Source organism: Somniosus microcephalus, chromosome 28, assembly GCF_052327205.1.
Source record: "Somniosus microcephalus isolate GS21.2 chromosome 28, FLI_Smic_1.0, whole genome shotgun sequence".
Lineage (NCBI taxonomy): Eukaryota > Metazoa > Chordata > Chondrichthyes > Squaliformes > Somniosidae > Somniosus > Somniosus microcephalus.
The window spans coordinates 14,428,219-14,446,886 of NC_141014.1; the positions used below are offsets into that span (position 1 = coordinate 14,428,219).

The window sequence follows — 18,668 nt, forward strand, 5'->3', positions numbered from 1 at the left end:
CTCCCTCCCCACCCTCCCCCGCTCTCCCTCCCCACCCTCCCCCGCTCTCCCTCCCCACCCTCCCCCGCTCTCCCCCCCACCCCCCCGCTCTCCCTCCCCACCCCCCCGCTCTCCCTCCCCACCCTCCCCCGCTCTCCCTCCCCCACCCTCCCCCGCTCTCCGTCCCCACCCTCCCCCGCTCTCCCTCCCCACCCTCCCCCGCTCTCCATCCCCACCCTCCCCCGCTCTCCCTCCCCACCCTCCCCCGCTCTCCCCCCCACCCTCCCCCCGCTCTCCTCCCCACCCTCCCCCGCTCTCCCCCCCCACCCTCCCCCGCTCTCCCTCCCCACCCTCCCCGCTTTCCCTCCCCACCCTCCCCCGCTCTCCCTCCCCCGCTCTCCCTCCCCCGCTCTCCCCCCCCCACCCTCCCCCGCTCTCTGTCCCCACCCTCCCCCCGCTCTCCCCCCCACCCTCCCCCGCTCTCCCCCCCCACCCTCCCCCGCTCTCCCTCCCCACCCTCCCCCGCTCCTCTGTCCCCCACCCTCCCCCGCTCTCCGTCCCCACCCTCCCCCGCTCTCCATCCCCACCCTCCCCCGCTCTCCCTCCCCACCCTCCCCCACTCTCCCTCCCCCGCTCTCCGTCCCCACCCTCCCCCGCTCTCCGTCCCCACCCTCCCCCGCTCTCCCTCCCCCACCCTCCCCCGCTCTCCCTCCCCACCCTCCCCCGCCTCTCCCCACCCTCCCCCGCTCTCCCTCCCCACCCTCCCCCGCTCTCCCTCCCCCGCTCTCCCTCCCCACCCTCCCCCGCTCCCCGTCCCCACCCTCCCCCGCTCTCCCCCCCCACCCTCCCCCGCTCTCTGTCCCCCACCCTCCCCCGCTCTCTGTCCCCACCCTCCCCCGCTCTCCCCCCCCACCCTCCCCCGCTCTCCCCCCACCCTCCCCCGCTCTCTCTCCCCACCCTCCCCCGCTCACCGTCCCCCACCCTCCCCCCGCTCTCCCTCCCCACCCTCCCCCCGCTCTCCCTCCCCCACCCTCCCCCGCTCTCCCTCCCCCGCTCCCCGTCCCCCACCCTCCCCCGCTCTCCCTCCCCACCCTCCCCCGCTCTCCCCTCCCCACCCTCCCCCGCTCTCCCCTCCCCACCCTCCCCCGCTCTCCCTCCAGACCCTCCCCCGCTCTCCCTCCCCACCCTCTCCCGCTTTCCCCCCCACCCTCCCCCGCTCTCTCTCCCCACCCTCCCCCGCTCTCTCTCCCCACTCTCCCCCCCACCCTCCCCCGCTCTCCCCCCCACCCTCCCCCGCTCTCTGTCCCCACCCTCCCCCGCTCTCCCTCCCCAGCCTCCCCCGCTCTCCCCCCCACCCTCCCCCGCTCTCTCTCCCCCACCCTCCCCCGCTCTCCGTCCCCTCCCTCCCCACCCTCCCCCGCTCTCCCTCCCCACCCCTCCCCCGCTCTCCCTCCCCCACCCTCCCCCGCCGCCTCCCTCCCCACCCTCCCCCGCTCTCCCTCCCCACCCTCCCCCGCTCTCCATCCCCACCCTCCCCTGCTCTCCCTCCCCACCCTCCCCCGCTCTCCCTCCCCACCCTCCCCCGCTCTCCCTCCCCACCCTCCCCCGCTCTCCCTCCCCCACCCTCCCCCGCTCTCCCTCCCCACCCTCCCCCGCTCTCTCTCCCCACCCTCCCCCGCTCTCCATCCCCACCCTCCCCTGCTCTCCATCCCCACCCTCCCCCCGCTCTCCATCCCCTCCCCCGCTCTCCACACCCTCCCCCGCTCTCCACCCAGACCTGGCTCCGCTCTCTGTCTAGGACTCGGTTGGATGCTGCTTGCCATTTACCTTTTGCCCTGTTGGAGCTGCTCATTATTGGTTGGGCCTTTAGCGGCTCTTCCGATTAGTCAATCTGACATGACGACAGCTCCATCACTCTCTGTGATCATTTTAAATCGATGAACCCTCCTCACTGACTTCCCAACCAGAGGAAATAGTCTTTCTCATCCCCGCTATCAAAACTCTGCACAATTTAAAAACCTCCATTAAATCTCCTCTTTCTCTTTACTCCAGTTGAAATACTCCCAGTATCTCAAGTCTCCCCTGTGAGAGCATGAGGAGCCCATGGTCCTGGTTGAAGGGGGTTGTGTGGCCGCTGGAGGAAGCTAAGGAGTGAAAACAGAAATAAACGGGGCTATTCTCCAAACCTTTAAAACACTTGTTTGCTTCCTGTCCCTTTACAGACTGATAGAGGATTCTCAAATAGGACCTCCTCAAACTCACCGAACAGAGATGTCTATCTACAGACAACTGACAAGTACGATAAGGTGAGGGCAATTTTGTATTTGTTCCTGGGATGTGGGTGACACTGGCAAGGCTGCATTGATTGTCCATCCCTAGTTACCCTGAGAAGGTGGTGGTCGGCCTCCTCCTTGAACCACTGCAGTCCGTGTGACGGTGCTCCGACAGTGGTGTGTGGAGGGGAATTCCAGGTTTCTGTCCCAGCAATGATGAAAGAACAGCTCGATATATGTCCAAGTCAGGATGGTGTGTGACTTGGGGAGGAATGTGAAGGCGATGGTGTTCCCATGGTATCGGTGATAGAGGTTGCAGGGCTGGGAGGTGCAGTGGGAGTAAGCTTGGTGAGTTGTTGCAGCGCCTCCTGTAGATAGCACAGGTGTGGTGACGGCGACACCATTCTAGCCACATGCACTACTTTTAGTAGAAAACACCTTACACACAATCCAGGAAAATGTACTTCTCGTGCATATTAACTGCGTCATTGGCAAGGCCGGCATTTATTGCCCATCCCTAATTGCCCTTGAGAAGGTGGTGGTGAGCCGCCTTCTTGAACCGCTGCAGTCCGTGTGGTGAAGGTACTCCCACGGTGCTGTTAGGGAGGAAGTTCCAGGATTTTGACCCAGTGACGATGAAGGATCGGCGATATACTTCCAAGTCAGGATGTTGTGTGACTTGAGACGAACTTGGAGGTGGTGGTGTTCCCACGCGCTGGCTGCCCTTATCCTTCTAGGTGGTAGAGGTCGCAGGTTTAGGAGGTGCTGTCGAAGAAGCCTTGGCGAGTTGCTGCAGTGCATCTTGTAGATGGTACACACTGTAGCCACGGTGCGCCGGTGGTGGAGGGAGTGAATGTTTAAGGGGGCGGATGGGGCGCCAATCAAGTGGGCTGCTTTGTCCTGGATGGTGTCGAGCTTCTTGAGTGTATTTGGAGCTGCACTTTACAAGCAAGTGGAGAGTATTCCATCACACTCCTGACTTGTGCCTTGTAGATGGTGGAAAGGCTTTGGGGAGTCAGGAGGTGAGTCACTTGCCACAGAATACCCAGCCTCTGACCTGCTCTTGTAGCCACAGTATTTATGTGGCTGGTCCAGTTAAGTTTCTGAGCAATGGTGACTCCCAGGATGTTGATGGTGGGGGATTCGGCGATGGTAATGCCGTTGAATGTCAAGGGGAGGTGGTTAGACTCTCACTTGTTGGAGATAGTCATTGCCTGGCACTTGGGTGGCGCAAATGTTCCTTGCCACTTATCAGCCCAAGCCTGAATGTTGTCCAGGTCTTGCTGCACATGGGCACGGACTGCTTGATTATCTGAGGAGTTACGAATGGAACTGAACTGTGCATAGATGAGGGGACTGAGTGTAATGTATCCAAGTTTGCTGACGACACAAAGCTAAGTGGGAAAGATAGGGGAGAAGGACAGCAAGAATTTGCAAGGGGGTTAAGTGAGTGGGTAAAAACATGGCAGATGAAATATAATGTGGAGAAATGTGAAGTTATCCACTTTGGTAGGAAAAATAGAAAAGCAGAATATTTTTTAAATGGTGAGAGGTTGGGAAATGTTGGTATTCAGAGGGACCTGGGTATCCTTGTACACGAATCACTGAAAGTTAACATGCAGGTACAGCAAGTAATTAGGAAAGGAAATGGTATGTTGGCCTTTATTACAAGAGGATTTGAGTATAAGAGTGAAGACGTCTTACTGCAATTATATAGGGCCCTGGTGAGACCACACCTGGAGTATTGTGTAGAGTTTTGGTCTCCTTACCTAAGGAAGGATATACTTGCCATAGAGGGAGTGCAACGAAGGTTCGCTGTACTGATTGCTGGGCTGGGAGGATTGTTCTGTGAGGAGAGATTGAGTAGACTGGACTGATATTCCCCAGAGTTTAGAGGAATGAGAGGTGATCTCATTAAAACGTATAAAATTCTTAAGGGGCTTGACAGGGTAGATGCAGGGAGGATGTCTCCCCTGGCTGGGGAGTCTCTAACAACGGCTCACAGTCTCAGAATAAGGGGTCGGCCATTCAGGACTGAGATGAGGAGAAATTTCTTCACTCAAAGGGTTGTGAATCTTTGGAATTCTCTACCCCAGAGGGCTGTGAAGGCTTAGTTGTTTTGCATTTTCAAGACAAAGATCGATAGATTTTTGGTTACTAATAGAATCAAGAGATATGGGGAGAGTGCGGGAAAGTGGAGTTGAGGTCGATGATCAGCTATGATCTTATTGAATGGCGGAGCAGGCCCGAATGGGCCGAATGGCCGACTCCTGCTCTTATTTCTTATGTTCTTATGTTCGATCCAGAACCCCCCCACCCCCCACTCCTCTCTCCATCCAGAATGTGGTTGGATGCTGCTTGCCCTTTGCCCTGTTGAAGCGGCTCATTATTGGTTGGGTTTCTTCTGCTGGTCTGGAGCAGTTATTCTGATTGGTCAGTGTGACCATGATGACAGCTGTCTTCTCCGTCCAATGTGTCTGGTGTTTCCCTGATGCTGACGTCTGGTGTATTCACCCGTGTTACTCACCATTTTAGCCGATAACCAATCAGCACTGACTAAAGAAGTAAATCACACCCAACCATCACAAAACACTCGCACTCTCTGCTCTTCGTCAAACCAACAAATGCACAAAAAGGGTAAAGTTCACTGTATAAATAAAAGAAAGATTTGCATTTATATAGCACCTTTCATGACCTCAGGATGTCCCAAAGCGCTTTACAGCCAATGAAGTACTTTTGAAGTGTAGTCACTGTTGTAATGTAGGAAACGTGGCAGCCAATTTGCGCACAGCAAGCTCCTGCAAGCAGCAATGTGATAATCACCAGATAATCTGTTCCAGTGATGTTGATTGAGGAATAAATATTGGCCAGAACACCCTGCTCTTCGAAGTAGTGCCATGGGATCTTTTACATCTAGGTTAGAGAGCAGACGGGGCCTCGGTTTTACATCTCATCCGAAAGATGGCACCTCCGACAGTGCAGCACTCTTTCAGTACTGCACTGAAGTGTCAACCTAGATTTTCTTTGTGCTGAAGTCTCTGGAGTGGGACTTGAACCCACAACCTTCTCATTCGAGGTGAGAGTGCTTCCACTGAGCCACGGCTGACACTTAATCACTAATCAAAAATACAATTAGCCATATATGTGGCTGCTGGAGGAACCTAAAAAGTGAAAACAGAAATAAACGGGGCTATTCTCCAAACCTTTAAAACACTTGTTTGCTTCCTGTCCCTTTACAGACTGATCGAGGGTTCTCAAATAGGACCTCCTCAAGCTCACCGAACAGAGATGTCTATCTACAGACAACTGACAGGCACGATAAGGTGAGGGCAATTTTTGTATTTGTTCCTGGGATGTGGGTGACACTGGCAAGGCTGCGTTGATTGCCCATCCCTAGTTACCCTGAGAAGGTGGTGGTCGGCCTCCTCCTTGAACCGCTGCAGTCCGTGTGACGGTGCTCCGACAGTGCTGTGTGGAGGGGAATTCCAGGTTTCTGACCCAGTGACAGCGAAGGAACAGCGCGATATATGTCCAAGTCAGGATATTGTATGACTTGGAGAGGAATTTGGAGGCGATGGTGTTCCCATGCTATCGGGGGATAGAGTTTGGAGGGCTGGGAAGTGTGTGTTGAATTGCTGTCGTGCATCCTGTACATGATATCGGTGATGGGCTTCATAAATAGAGGCAGAGTACAAAAGCAGGGAAGTTATGCTGAACCTTCATGAATCACTGATTAGGCCTCAGCTGGAGTATTGTGTCCAATTCTGGGCACCACACTTTAGGAAGGATGTCAAGGCCTTAGAGAGGGTGTGGAGGAGATTTACTAGAATGGTAGCAGGGATGAGCAACTTCAGTTATGTGGAGAGACTGGAGAAGATTTTTCTCCTTAGAGCAGAGACGGTTATTGGCTGATTTAATAGAGGTTTTCAAAATTGTGAGGGTTTTAATAGAGTAAATAAGGAGAAACTGTTTCCACTGGCAGGAGGGTCGGTAACCAGAGGACACAGATTTAAGGTAATTTGCAAAAGATCTAGAGGCGCGATGAGGATTTTTCTACACAGCAAGCTATGATCTGGAATGCATTGCCTGAAATAGTGGTGGACGCAGATTCAACAGTAACTTACATATGGGAATTGGATAAGTACTTGAAAAGGAAAAATTTGCAGGGCTACGGGGAAAGAGCAGAGGGACTGATTGGAAAGCTCTTTCAAAGAGCCGGCACAGGCAGGATGGGCCGAATGGCCTCCTTCTGTGCTGTATGATTCTATGGGGGTGAAATTGGGTGCCTTTGTGCCTCCCGTTAGCGCCCCCGGGGGCAAATGGCTTTGTGACCGGGCGCGGTGCTGACACCAACTCCCGCCATATTCGGCGGGAGTTTTGCCATGGCGTTGCACCCCGATCTCCTTCGCCCGGAGATCGTGACGTCATCGCTGTGCGCATCGCCCCGGTAGCGCTCCGGACCTGAAATTGATATCCACCTCCTGCAGCAGCGCCGGGCGAAAACACCGACAGCGGCAGGAGGCGCGCACCGGGCGGCCGGCCGCTCCGAGGGCAATGATTAAAGGCGAGGTGGCCGAGGTAAGCAAAAAAAACTTACCTTTCCTGTTCTAGTTTTTTACGCGGGCTTTTGCCCTCTATCGATCAGCCCGGCGCTCTGCTTGAGTGCCGGTCTGATTGCGCGGGATCGTGGTTTCCTTGGTGGTCCAGGTCGATACTTTTTAAATTACAGAGCCTGCAGCGATGGCCCTTCCCTTTAAGGGAGGGAAGGAGCCTTTGAATGCGGCGGCGCGGCACGGCACAGTGTGCAGCGCTGCTGAAGTCTCCGCCCCCGCTCCTCAATGTTAGCACCCTAAGAAGGAAGTGGAGCGCTTGATTTAGCGCTCTACTTCCCTCTTGGGGCACTAAAACTCAATTTCGCGGTCGCCGGCGCTAAAGTTAGCGCCCAGACGATGTTAGCGCCCCAAAATAGGCAATACTGAATTTTATCCCCTATGTCCTTGCGGAAAGGGTAAATGGAGCAGAAGCAGAAGGGAAAGAAAGGCCACGAGGTAGAGCGATAAAACACTGGTGTAGGAAAGATTGCAACCAGCAATGTTAAGTTCCCATTCCTGCCTTTCTTTGAGCCAAGTCTCCATTATCCATTATTTCCACTATATCATAACCCCATGTGGCAACTTATGCCTTGAGTTCATCAACCTTATTTGTCGCACTCCGTGCATTTACGCACATGCACTCCAAACTCTGCCTTGCACCGCTTCCCTTTCTGATCCCTCCCATTTCTGGACTACTCTTTACTCTAATGCTATTTGTCCCTCCTAGTCCTTTATGCCCCTTGTTTCTCCTCTCTGATGCTTTATCCTGGTTCCCCTCCCTCTGCCACCTTAGTTTAAACCCTCTCCCGCACAGCACTAGTTAACCTCCCTGCGAGGACATTGGTCCCAGCCCTGTTCAGTTGCAACCTGTCAACCTTGTACAGGTCCCTCCTGCCTCAGGAATCTGAAGCCCTCCCTCCTGCACCACTTCTCCAGCTACACATTAACCTGCTTTATTTTGCTGTTCCTATACTCACTAGCGCATGGCACTGGGAGTAATCCAGAGATTACCACCATTGAGGTCCTGCTCTTCAGTGTCCTCCCGAGCTCCTGAAACTCTCGGTCTGTAAGACCTCAACCCTTTTCTTTCCTATATCATTGGTTCCAACATGGACCATGACTTCTAGCTGTTCCGCCTTCCACCCGCAGAATGTTCTGCACCCTTTCTGTGATGCCCCTTCAGTAGAACCTTCTCTAATCCACGAATTACTCCAACGCCCCACAAATGTGAACCTTCCCTCCTCCACCAGCTCTACAGCCCTGTGTTGACCGTCCCTTAAAACGTGGCACAGGAGGCAATCTGGGGATAACCACCCGTGAGCTCTTGTTTCTCAATCTTGTACTCAACTGCGTAAACTCCATCTACAAGACCTCAAACCTGCTTCTGTCTATGCTATTGGTTACCACATTGAAAGAAAGACTTGCATTTCTATAGCACCTTTCACAACCACTGGACGTCCCAAAGCGCTTTACAGCCAATGAAGTACTTTTGAAGTGTAGTCACTGTTGTAATGTAGGAAACATGGCACGCAATTGTGCACAGCAAGCTCCCACAATCAGCAATGTGATAATGACCAGATAATCTGCTTTATTAATGTTGATTGAGGGATAAATATTGGCCAGGATTCCAGGGATAACTCCCCTGCTCTTCTTCGAAGTAGTGCCGTGGGATCTTTCACGTCCAGCTGAGAGGGCAGACAGGGCCTTGGTTTAATGTCTCATCCGAAAGACGGCACCTCTGACAGTGCAGCACTCCCTCGGCACTGCACTGGAGTGTCAGCCTAGATTTTTCTGCTCAAGTCTCTGGAGTGGGACTTGAACCCACGACCCTCTGACTCAGAGGGGAGAGTGCTGCCCACTGAGCCACGGCTGGAGCATGACTTTTGGTTGCTCTCTCTTCTTCCTAGAAGTTTTTCACACCCATTTTGTGATGTCGTCCTTCACCCTTGCACCAAGAGAGCAACAAACCAATCAAGGCTGCCGGTCGCGACTGCATTAAAAGACTGTGTACGGAACCTCCCACTATTGCTGGATTATTCTTGGCGTTTACTTGCCTCTCAACCCGCTCCACCCCCCACCTCCACCTTGGGTAGCCTCTTGCTCCATAGTGGTGCTCAGGACCAGCCTCCTCTGAGACGCTGTTGCTGCCCAGGCCTAATTGTCTGTTGGACAGCTCCAATAACTCAGGGATTCCCTGCGCAGGAGTCCTGGGACGTCTCTGTCTGCTGCCCCCGCAGATGAAACTTCTCTCTTCCTCCACTGTCCCTGGGTCCTGAACTGTTAGTATTGTCTCTTGAGTGATGATACTCTGGACAGTACAATCCAGAAACCCCTCATCCTCTCTGATGCTCCCTGCGCGCAGAGATCCTCCGCTCAGGAGACATCATTTTCCTCCAGGCAAATGTCCTGCTCTCTGGTTACACTGAGGATCCATGATGGCCCACACAGCACTCGCCACACACCTCACCAAGGTTCCCTGCACTGACATTCCCTTGGCATTTAACTCCCTCTAGCACCAAACTCTCGCAAGAATCAAATTTCTCTTTCTCACATCGTTCAAGCATCGACTATAGAGAAATGAAACTCCTGTCCAACTGCACCTCAATGCTGAGCTCCCTTTAAGGCACAGTACCCCTCCGCACTCTGCCCTCCGCACTCTGCCCTCTGCACTCTGCCCTCCAAACTCTGCCCTCCACACTCTGGCCCTCTCGCACTCTGGCCCTCTCGCACTCTGGCCCTCTCACACTCTGTCTCTCTCACACTCTGTCTCTCTCACACTCTGGCCCTCTCACACTCTGTCTCTCTCACACTCGGTCTCTCTCACACTCTGCCCCTCTCACACTCTGGCCCTCTCACACTCTGTCTCTCTCACACTCTGTCTCTCTCACACTCTGGCCCTCTCGCACTCTGTCTCTCTCACACTCGGTCTCTCTCACACTCCGCCCCTCTCACACTCTGGCCCTCTCACACTCTGGCCCTCTCACACTCTGTCTCTCTCACACTCTGGCCCTCTCGCACTCTGGCCCTCTCACTCTCTGTCTCTCTCACACTCTGGCCCTCTCACACTCTGTCTCTCTCACACTCTGTCTCTCTCACACTCTGGCCCTCTCACACTCTGGCCCTCTCACACTCTGTCTCTCTCACACTCGGTCTCTCTCACACTCTGTCTCTCTCACACTCTGCCCCTCTCACACTCTGGCCCTCTCTCACTCTGGCCCCTCTCACTCTGGCCCTCTCGCACTCTGTCTCTCTCGCACTCTGTCTCTCTCGCACTCTGGCCCTCTCACACTCTGTCTCTCTCACACTCTGTCTCTCTCACACTCTGTCTCTCTCACACTCGGTCTCTCTCACTCTCTGTCTCTCTCACACTCTGGCCCTCTCTCACTCTGGCCCTCTCGCACTCTGGCCCTCTCGCACTCTGGCCCTCTCGCACTCTGGCCCTCTCGCTCTCTGTCTCTCTCACACTCTGGCCCTCTCTCACTCTGGCCCCTCTCACTCTGGCCCTCTCACACTCTGTCTCTCTCACACTCTGTCTCTCTCACACTCTGGCCCTCTCGCACTCGGGCCCCTCTCACTCTGGCCCTCTCACACTCTGTCTCTCTCACACTCTGGCCCTCTCGCACTCTGGCCCTCTCGCACTCGGGCCCCTCTCACTCTGGCCCTCTCACACTCTGTCTCTCTCACACTCTGTCTCTCTCACACTCTGGCCCTCTCGCACTCTGGCCCTCTCTCACTCTGGCCCTCTCACACTCTGTCTCTCTCACACTCTGTCTCTCTCACACTCTGTCTCTCTCACACTCTGGCCCTCTCGCACTCGGGCCCCTCTCACTCTGGCCCTCTCACACTCTGGCCCTCTCGCCCTCTGGCCCTCTCGCACTCTGGCCCTCTCGCCCTCTGGCCCTCTCGCCCTCTGGCCCTCTCGCACTCTGGCCCTCTCGCACTCTGGCCCTCTCGCCCTCTGGCGCTCTCGCACTCTGGCCCTCTCGCACTCTGGCCCTCTCGCACTCTGGCCCTCTCGCACTCTGGCCCTCTCGCACTCTGGCCCTCTCGCACTCTGGCCCTCTCGCACTCTGGCCCTCTCGCACTCTGGCCCTCTCACTCTCTGTCTCACTCACACTCTGGCCCTCTCACACTCTGGCCCTCTCGCACTCTGGCCCTCTCGCACTCTGGCCCTCTCACACTCTGGCCCTCTCACACTCTGGCCCTCTCACTCTCTGTCTCACTTACACTCTGGCCCTCTCTCACTCTGGCCCTCTCACACTCTGGCCCTCTCACACTCTGGCCCTCTCACTCTCTGTCTCACTTACACTCTGGCCCTCTCTCACTCTGGCCCTCTCACACTCTGGCCCTCTCGCACTCTGGCCCTCTCGCACTCTGGAGCTCTCACACTCTGGCCCTCTCGCACTCTGGCCCTCTCACACTCTGCCCCTCTCGCACTCTGGCCCTCTCACACTCTGGAGCTCTCGCACTCTGGCCCTCTCACTCTCTGTCTCACTTACACTCTGGCCCTCTCACACTCTGGCCCTCTCACACTCTGGCCCTCTCGCACTCTGGCCCTCTCACTCTCTGTCTCACTTACACTCTGGCCCTCTCGCACTCTGGCCCTCTCACTCTCTGTCTCACTTACACTCTGGCCCTCTCACACTCTGGCCCTCTCGCACTCTGGCCCTCTCGCACTCTGGAGCTCTCGCACTCTGGCCCTCTCGCACTCTGGCCCTCTCACACTCTGTCTCTCTCACACTCTGGCCCTCTCACTCTCTGTCTCACTTACACTCTGGCCCTCTCTCACTCTGTCTCTCTCACACTCTGGCCCTCTCACTCTCTGTCTCACTTACACTCTGGCCCTCTCTCACTCTGGCCCTCTCACACTCTGGCCCTCTCGCACTCTGGCCCTCTCGCACTCTGCCCCTCTCACACTCTGGCCCTCTCGCACTCTGGCCCTCTCTCACTCTGGCCCTCTCACACTCTGGCCCTCTCGCACTCTGGCCCTCTCACACTCTGGCCCTCTCGCACTCTGGCCCTCTCGCACTCTGGCCCTCTCGCACTCTGTCTCTCTCACACTCTGGCCCTCTCACACTCTGGAGCTCTCGCACTCTGGCCCTCTCACACTCTGTCTCTCTCACACTCTGGCCCTCTCACACTCTGGAGCTCTCGCACTCTGTCTCTCTCACACTCTGGCCCTCTCACACTCTGGAGCTCTCGCACTCTGGCCCTCTCACACTCTGTCTCTCTCACACTCTGGCCCTCTCACACTCTGGAGCTCTCGCACTCTGGCCCTCTCACACTCTGGAGCTCTCGCACTCTGGCCCTCTCACACTCTGTCTCTCTCACACTCTGCCCCTCTCGCACTCTGGCCCTCTCACACTCTGGAGCTCTCGCACTCTGGCCCTCTCGCACTCTGGCCCTCTCACACTCTGGCCCTCTCACACTCTGGAGCTCTCGCACTCTGGCCCTCTCGCACTCTGGCCCTCTCACACTCTGCCCCTCTCGCACTCTGGAGCTCTCGCACTCTGGCCCTCTCGCACTCTGCCCCTCTCGCACTCTGCCCCTCTCGCACTCTGCCCCTCTCACACTCTGCCCCTCTCGCACTCTGCCCCTCTCGCACTCTGCCCCTCTCGCACTCTGCCCCTCTCACACTCTGGCCCTCTCACACTCTGCCCCTCTCACACTCTGGCCCTCTCACACTCTGGCCCGCTCACACACTGCCCCTCTCACACTCTGCCCCTCTCGCACTCTGCCCCTCTCGCACTCTGGCCCTCTCGCACTCTGGCCCTCTCGCACTCTGGCCCTCTCACACACTGCCCCTCTCACACTCTGGCCCTCTCGCACTCTGGCCCTCTCACACTCTGGCCCTCTCGCACTCTGGCCCGCTCACACACTGCCCCTCTCACACTCTGCCCCTCTCGCACTCTGCCCCTCTCGCACTCTGGCCCTCTCACACTCTGCCCCTCTCACACTCTGGCCCTCTCACACTCTGGCCCGCTCACACACTGCCCCTCTCACACTCTGCCCCTCTCGCACTCTGCCCCTCTCGCACTCTGGCCCTCTCGCACTCTGGCCCTCTCGCACTCTGGCCCGCTCACACACTGCCCCTCTCACACTCTGCCCCTCTCGCACTCTGGCCCTCTCGCACTCTGGCCCTCTCGCACTCTGGCCCTCTCACACTCTGGCCCGCTCACACACTGCCCCTCTCACACTCTGCCCCTCTCGCACTCTGCCCCTCTCGCACTCTGGCCCTCTCGCACTCTGGCCCTCTCGCACTCTGGCCCTCTCACACTCTGGCCCTCTCACACTCTGGCCCTCTCACACTCTGGCCCGCTCACACTCTGGCCCTCTCACACTCTGGAGCTCTCACACTCTGGAGCTCGCACTCTGGCCCACTCACACTCTGGCCCTCTCGCACTCTGGCCCTCTAGCTGGCAGGCTATTCCATCCTGGGAATATCACAGCTGAGCCTGTCCGTCCTTGCCCAGTGTCCACACACACACTTTCAAACAAGCGACCAGTGAGTAGTAAACAAGAACATTAACCCTGGCTGATTATCTACTCCCTCCCCACCCCTCCCCCTCTCCTGCCCATTCAGCCTGCAGCTTCTGAAGTTGGGCCCAGCACTGACATATCTCATGCTGATGAACAGACACTGTAAAACCTCTAGCTACAGACCAGTCAGTGTGTGTACAGCTCTCTCTGCTGGCAGGCTCACTGTGGTTCAAGTGATCAGCTCATATTTGTCCAAATGCTCAGTCACTCTGTCCCTAATAACAGATTCCAGTAACTTCGCCACAACTAACGTTAGACTAATAGGTCTATAATTTCATGGTTTATATCTCCCACCCTTCTTAAATAGTGGAGTGACATTGGCAATTTTCCAATCCAAGGGGACAATTCCTGAATCAAGAGAGTTTTGGAAGATCGCGACTAACTCATCTGTAATTCCTACACCTACTTTTTTTAATACCCTGGGGTGAAAACCATCAGGTCCTGGAGATTTGTCTATCTTCAGTCTCATTATTTTCTCCAATACCATTGTTTTACTTATATTGAATCTAGTAAGTTCCTCCCCTTCATTTAGTTTTAGTTCTCCTCGTATTCCTGATACTTTATCCTCATCCTCCCCTGTGAAGACCGATATAAAGTACAGGAAACTTTCTGGTATCCGGCACTGACGGGACCGAGTTGGTGCCGTCCCATCAACACTGCCGTATAAACCAGCCCTAATGTTAAAACATACGGAGCTTTTCAGCTCCGTGTGAATCAACAAACCCTGTTGCTTAGCAACAGCTTCAAAACAGTCGGCTGCAGCTGCAAGCGTCTCTAGCTGAAGCTGTTGCTATAGCTACAGACCTTGCAGAGCCTGACTGGGAAAAAAAAAGCAACGAGAAGTAAAAAAACTTATAGGAAACGGCTCCTGAATTTTGCCGGTAGATAGAGCTTTCCGGACTTTTAACCTCCGGTTAAACGAAAGTTTCCTGTATTTAGCAAGTTTGCCATCTCCTTATTTCCAATTACACCATTACCTGCGCATGTCTTTACGGGGCCCACATTACCCTGAGCCACCCTCTTTCTCTTAATATACTTGTAAAACCCTTTAGTGTTGTCCTTCATATTTGCTGTGAGCTGATTCATTTCATTCCTTAGCCAGTTGGAGAGCCCTAATTTCAACCTACTGGATTATCCATTATGATCTGTGTCAGCCGTGGCTCAGCGGGCAGCACCCTCGCCTCTGAATCAGAAGGTTGTGGGTTTGAGTCCCACTCCAGGGACTTGAGCACATAAAGCTAGGCTGACACTCCAGTGCAGTACTGAGGGAGTGCTGCACTGTCAGAGGTGCCGTCTTTCGGATGAGACTTTAAACCAAGGCCCCGTCTGCTCTCTCTCAGGTGGACGTTAAGCATCCCATGGCACTATTTCAAAGAAGAGCAGGGGAGTTCTCCCCGGTGTCCTGGGGCCAATATTTATCCCTCAACCAACATCACTAAAACAAATTATCTGGTCATTAACACATTGCTGTTTGTGGGAGCTTGCTGTGCGCAAATTGGCTGCCGCGTTTCCCACATTACAACAGTGACTCCACTTCAAAAAGTACTTCATTGGCTATAAAGCGCTTTGGAATGTCCTTGGTCGTGAAAGGCGCTATAGAAATACAAGTCTTTCTTACTGATGAAGAGTGATGCGTTTCAACGTTCCAGTCCTCTTCCCAACTCTCCTCTCGGCAAGGTTGGGTCTTTGCGGAGGTCCGATTCCACCGCCACTGCCTCACCCGTTGGCCATTCCTCACGTGTGGCAGACATTGAGTGCCACTGCGTTATTCAACCGTGAGTTGCGTCACAGCTGAGCCCAGTCCCATTCTCGAAAGTCCACACACATATCAAGGCCTTGGAGAGGGTGCACAGGAGATTTACTAGAATGGTACCTGGGATGAGGGAATTCACTTAACGTGGAGAGACTGGAGCAGCTGGGATTGTTCTCCTCAGAGCAGAGAAGGTTAAGGGGAGATTTAATAGAGGTGTTCAAAATTATGAAGGTTTTGATAGAGCAAATAAGGAGAAACTGTTTCCACTGGCAGGAGGGTCGGTATCCAGAGGACACAGAGTTAAGATAATTGGCAAAAGAACCAGAGGGGAGATGAGGGGAATATTTTCTACGCAGTGAGTTGTTGTGATTGGGAATGCGCTGCCTGAACAGGTGGTGGAAGCAGATTCAATAATGGAATTGGATAATTTCTTGAAGGGGAGAAAATTGCAGGACTATGGGGCAAGAGCAGGGGAATGGGACTAATTGGAGAGCTCTTTCACAAAGGGCCAGCACAGGCACGATGGGCCGAATGGCCTGTTTCTGTGCTGTATGATTCTATGATTCAATAAACTCTTGTCCTGCTGCCTTGACTTAGCGTTTCACAAAGTTGTGCTGGGTTTACTTTATCTAAACCTGCTGAGTATTTCATCTACCTTTTGTAATGGTCCCCTCTGACATATTGTTTATGAACATTAGCTTATCTGGTCATACCTCATAGTTCATTCCTTTAACACAAGGAATTGGCCCCGTTGATCTCCTCTGCACTACATCTAGGGCCTTGATGGTCCTTCTATGTGATGTCAACCAGAGCACTACACAGTGCCTCAGGTGTGGTCTATCCTGATCTGTATGTAATACCCCAGGTGTGAACTATCCTGATCTGTATGTAATACCCCAGGTGTGAACTATCCTGGTCTGTATGTAATACCCCAGGTGTGAACTATCCTGGTCTGTATGTAATACCCCAGGTGTGAACTATCCTGGTCTGTATATAATACCCCAGGTGTGGACTGTCCTGATCTGTATGTATTACCCCAGGTGTGGATTGTCCTGATCTGTATGTACTACCCCAGGTGTGGTCTATCCTGATCTGTATGTAATACCCCAGGTGTGGACTATCCTGATCTGTATGTAATACCCCAGGTGTGGACTATCCTGATCTGTATGTAATACCCCAGGTGTGGACTGTCCTGATCTATATGTAATACCCCAGGTGTGGACTGTCCTGATCTGTATGTAATACCCCAGGTGTGGTCTATCCTGATCTACATGTAATACCCCAGGTGTGGTCTATCCTGATCTGTATGTAATACCCCAGGTGTGGACTGTCCTGATCTGTATGTAATACCCCAGGTGTGGACTGTCCTGATCTGTATGTAATACCCCAGGTGTGGACTGTCCTGATCTGTATGTAATACCCCAGGTGTGGTCTATCCTGATCTGTATGTAATACCCCAGGTGTGGTCTATCCTGATCTATATGTAATACCCCAGGTGTGGTCTCTCCTGATCTATATGTAATACCCCAGGTGTGGACTATCCTGATCTATATCTGCTTCTGGGAAAGGTGGGACTTGTACAAGTCGGACGGTTTACACCTGAACCAGATGGGAACCAATATCCTTGCGGGGAGGTTTGCTAGCACTGCTGGGGGGGGGTATAAACTAACTTGGCAGGGGGATGGGGTACAGAGTGGAGCTATAGTAGGGGGTGATTTACAGCCAAATACAGAGGAAAAAACAAGTCAGCTGGGAAGGCAGAGCAAATATGTGAAGGCAAAAGGGAATATGGCAGGGCTGGAAGGCATTTATTTTAATGCAAGGAGTCTTGTAAATAAGGTGGATGAACTGAAAGTGTTGTTGAACACATGGGAGTACGATATTGTTGCTATCACGGAGACATGGTTGAGGGAGGGTCAGGACTGGCAGCTCAATATTTCGGGGTATAGAATCTTCAGGCGAGACAGAGGGGGGTGTAAAAGGGGAGGGGGTGTTGCAATATTAATTAAGGAGTCAATTACTGCTGTAAGGAGGGATGATATATTAGCGGGTTCCTCTAATGAGGCCATATGGGTAGAACTTAAAAACAAAAAGGGGGCAAGCACTTTGCTGGGAGTGTACTATAGGCCCCCAAACAGTCAGGGGGAGATAGAGGAACAGATATGTAGGCAAATCTCAGAAAAGTGCGAAAATAATAGGGTAATAATAGTGGGGGATTTCAACTTCCCCAATATTAATTGGGATAGTCAGAGTGTGAAAGGCTTAGAGGGTGCAAAATTCCTAAAGTGCATCCAGGACAGCTTTTTGAGCCAACATGTAGAAAGTCCTACAAGAGAGGGGGCGGTACTGGACTTAATTCTGGGGAATGTAGCCGGGCAAGTGGTGGAAGTATCAGTAGGAGAGCATTTTGGCGACAGTGACCATAATTCGGTGAGATTTAAGGTGGTCATGGAAAAAGACAAAGACGGCCCGGAAATAAGGGTTCTAAATTGGGGGAAGGCCGATTTTAATATGATAAGGCAGGATCTGGCCAAAGTGGACTGGGAGCAGCTACTGAAAGGAAAATCCACATCAAAACAGTGGGAGACTTTCAGAAGGGAAATAGAGAGAGTACAACGCCAACATGTTCCTGTAAAGGTCAAGGGTGGGACCAACAAGCAAAGGGAACCTTGGATGACAAGGGATATACAAAAATGCATTAGAAATAAAAGGGGGGCTTTTGGCAGTTACAAAAGACTAAAGATGGAAGAAGCCCTAGAGGAGTATAAAAAGTGCAGGGGCATACTTAAAAAAGAAATTAGGAGGGCGAGGAGGGGCCATGAAATAACACTGGCGAGCAAAATAAAGGAAAATCCTAAGATGTTTTATAAGTATATTAAGGGCAAGAGGATAACCAGGGAAAGGGTAGGGCCCATTAGGGACCAAAGTGGCAATCTGTGTGTAGAGCCAGATGATGTAGGCGGGGTTTTAAATGAATTTTTTGCATCTGTGTTCACTATGGAGAAAGACGGTGCAGACATAGAAATCGGGCAAGGGGACTGTGACATACTTGAACATATTAGCATCGAGAGGGAGGAGGTGCTAGCGGTTTTAGCAGGCCAAAAAGTGGATAAATCCCCAGGCCCGGACGAGATGTATCCCAGGCTGCTGTGGGAGGCAAAGGAGGAGATTGCAGGGGCTCTGAGACAAATTTTCAGAACCTCTCTGGCCACAGGGGATGTACCAGAGGACTGGAGAACAGCTAATGTAGTACCATTATTCAAGAAGGGTAGCAGGGATAAACCAGGGAATTACAGGCCAGTGAGCCTAACATCTGTGGTAGGGAAATTATTGGAAAAAATTCTGAGGGACAAAATTAGTCTCCACTTGGAGAGGCAAGGATTAATCGGGGATAGTCAGCATGGCTTTGTCAAGGGTAAATCATGTCTGACAAATCTGATTGAATTTTTCGAGGGGGTGACTAGCGGGGTGGATAAGGGAAATGCTGTGGATGTGGTTTACATGGACTTCAGTAAAGCTTTTGACAAAGTC

General features: G+C 53.6%; 1 protein-coding gene across 1 annotated transcript in view; it reads left to right on the plus strand.

Moving 5' to 3' along the window:
* Positions 1 to 18,668, plus strand: part of LOC147098983 (uncharacterized) — a 411,709-nt gene that overhangs the window by 190,094 nt on the left and 202,947 nt on the right. Inside the window, exons 18-19 of the mRNA XM_085969501.1 lie at positions 2,202 to 2,285; positions 5,492 to 5,575. Of these exons, the coding sequence (XP_085825627.1) occupies positions 2,202 to 2,285; positions 5,492 to 5,575 (168 nt within the window). The remainder of the gene's footprint in view (positions 1 to 2,201; positions 2,286 to 5,491; positions 5,576 to 18,668) is intronic.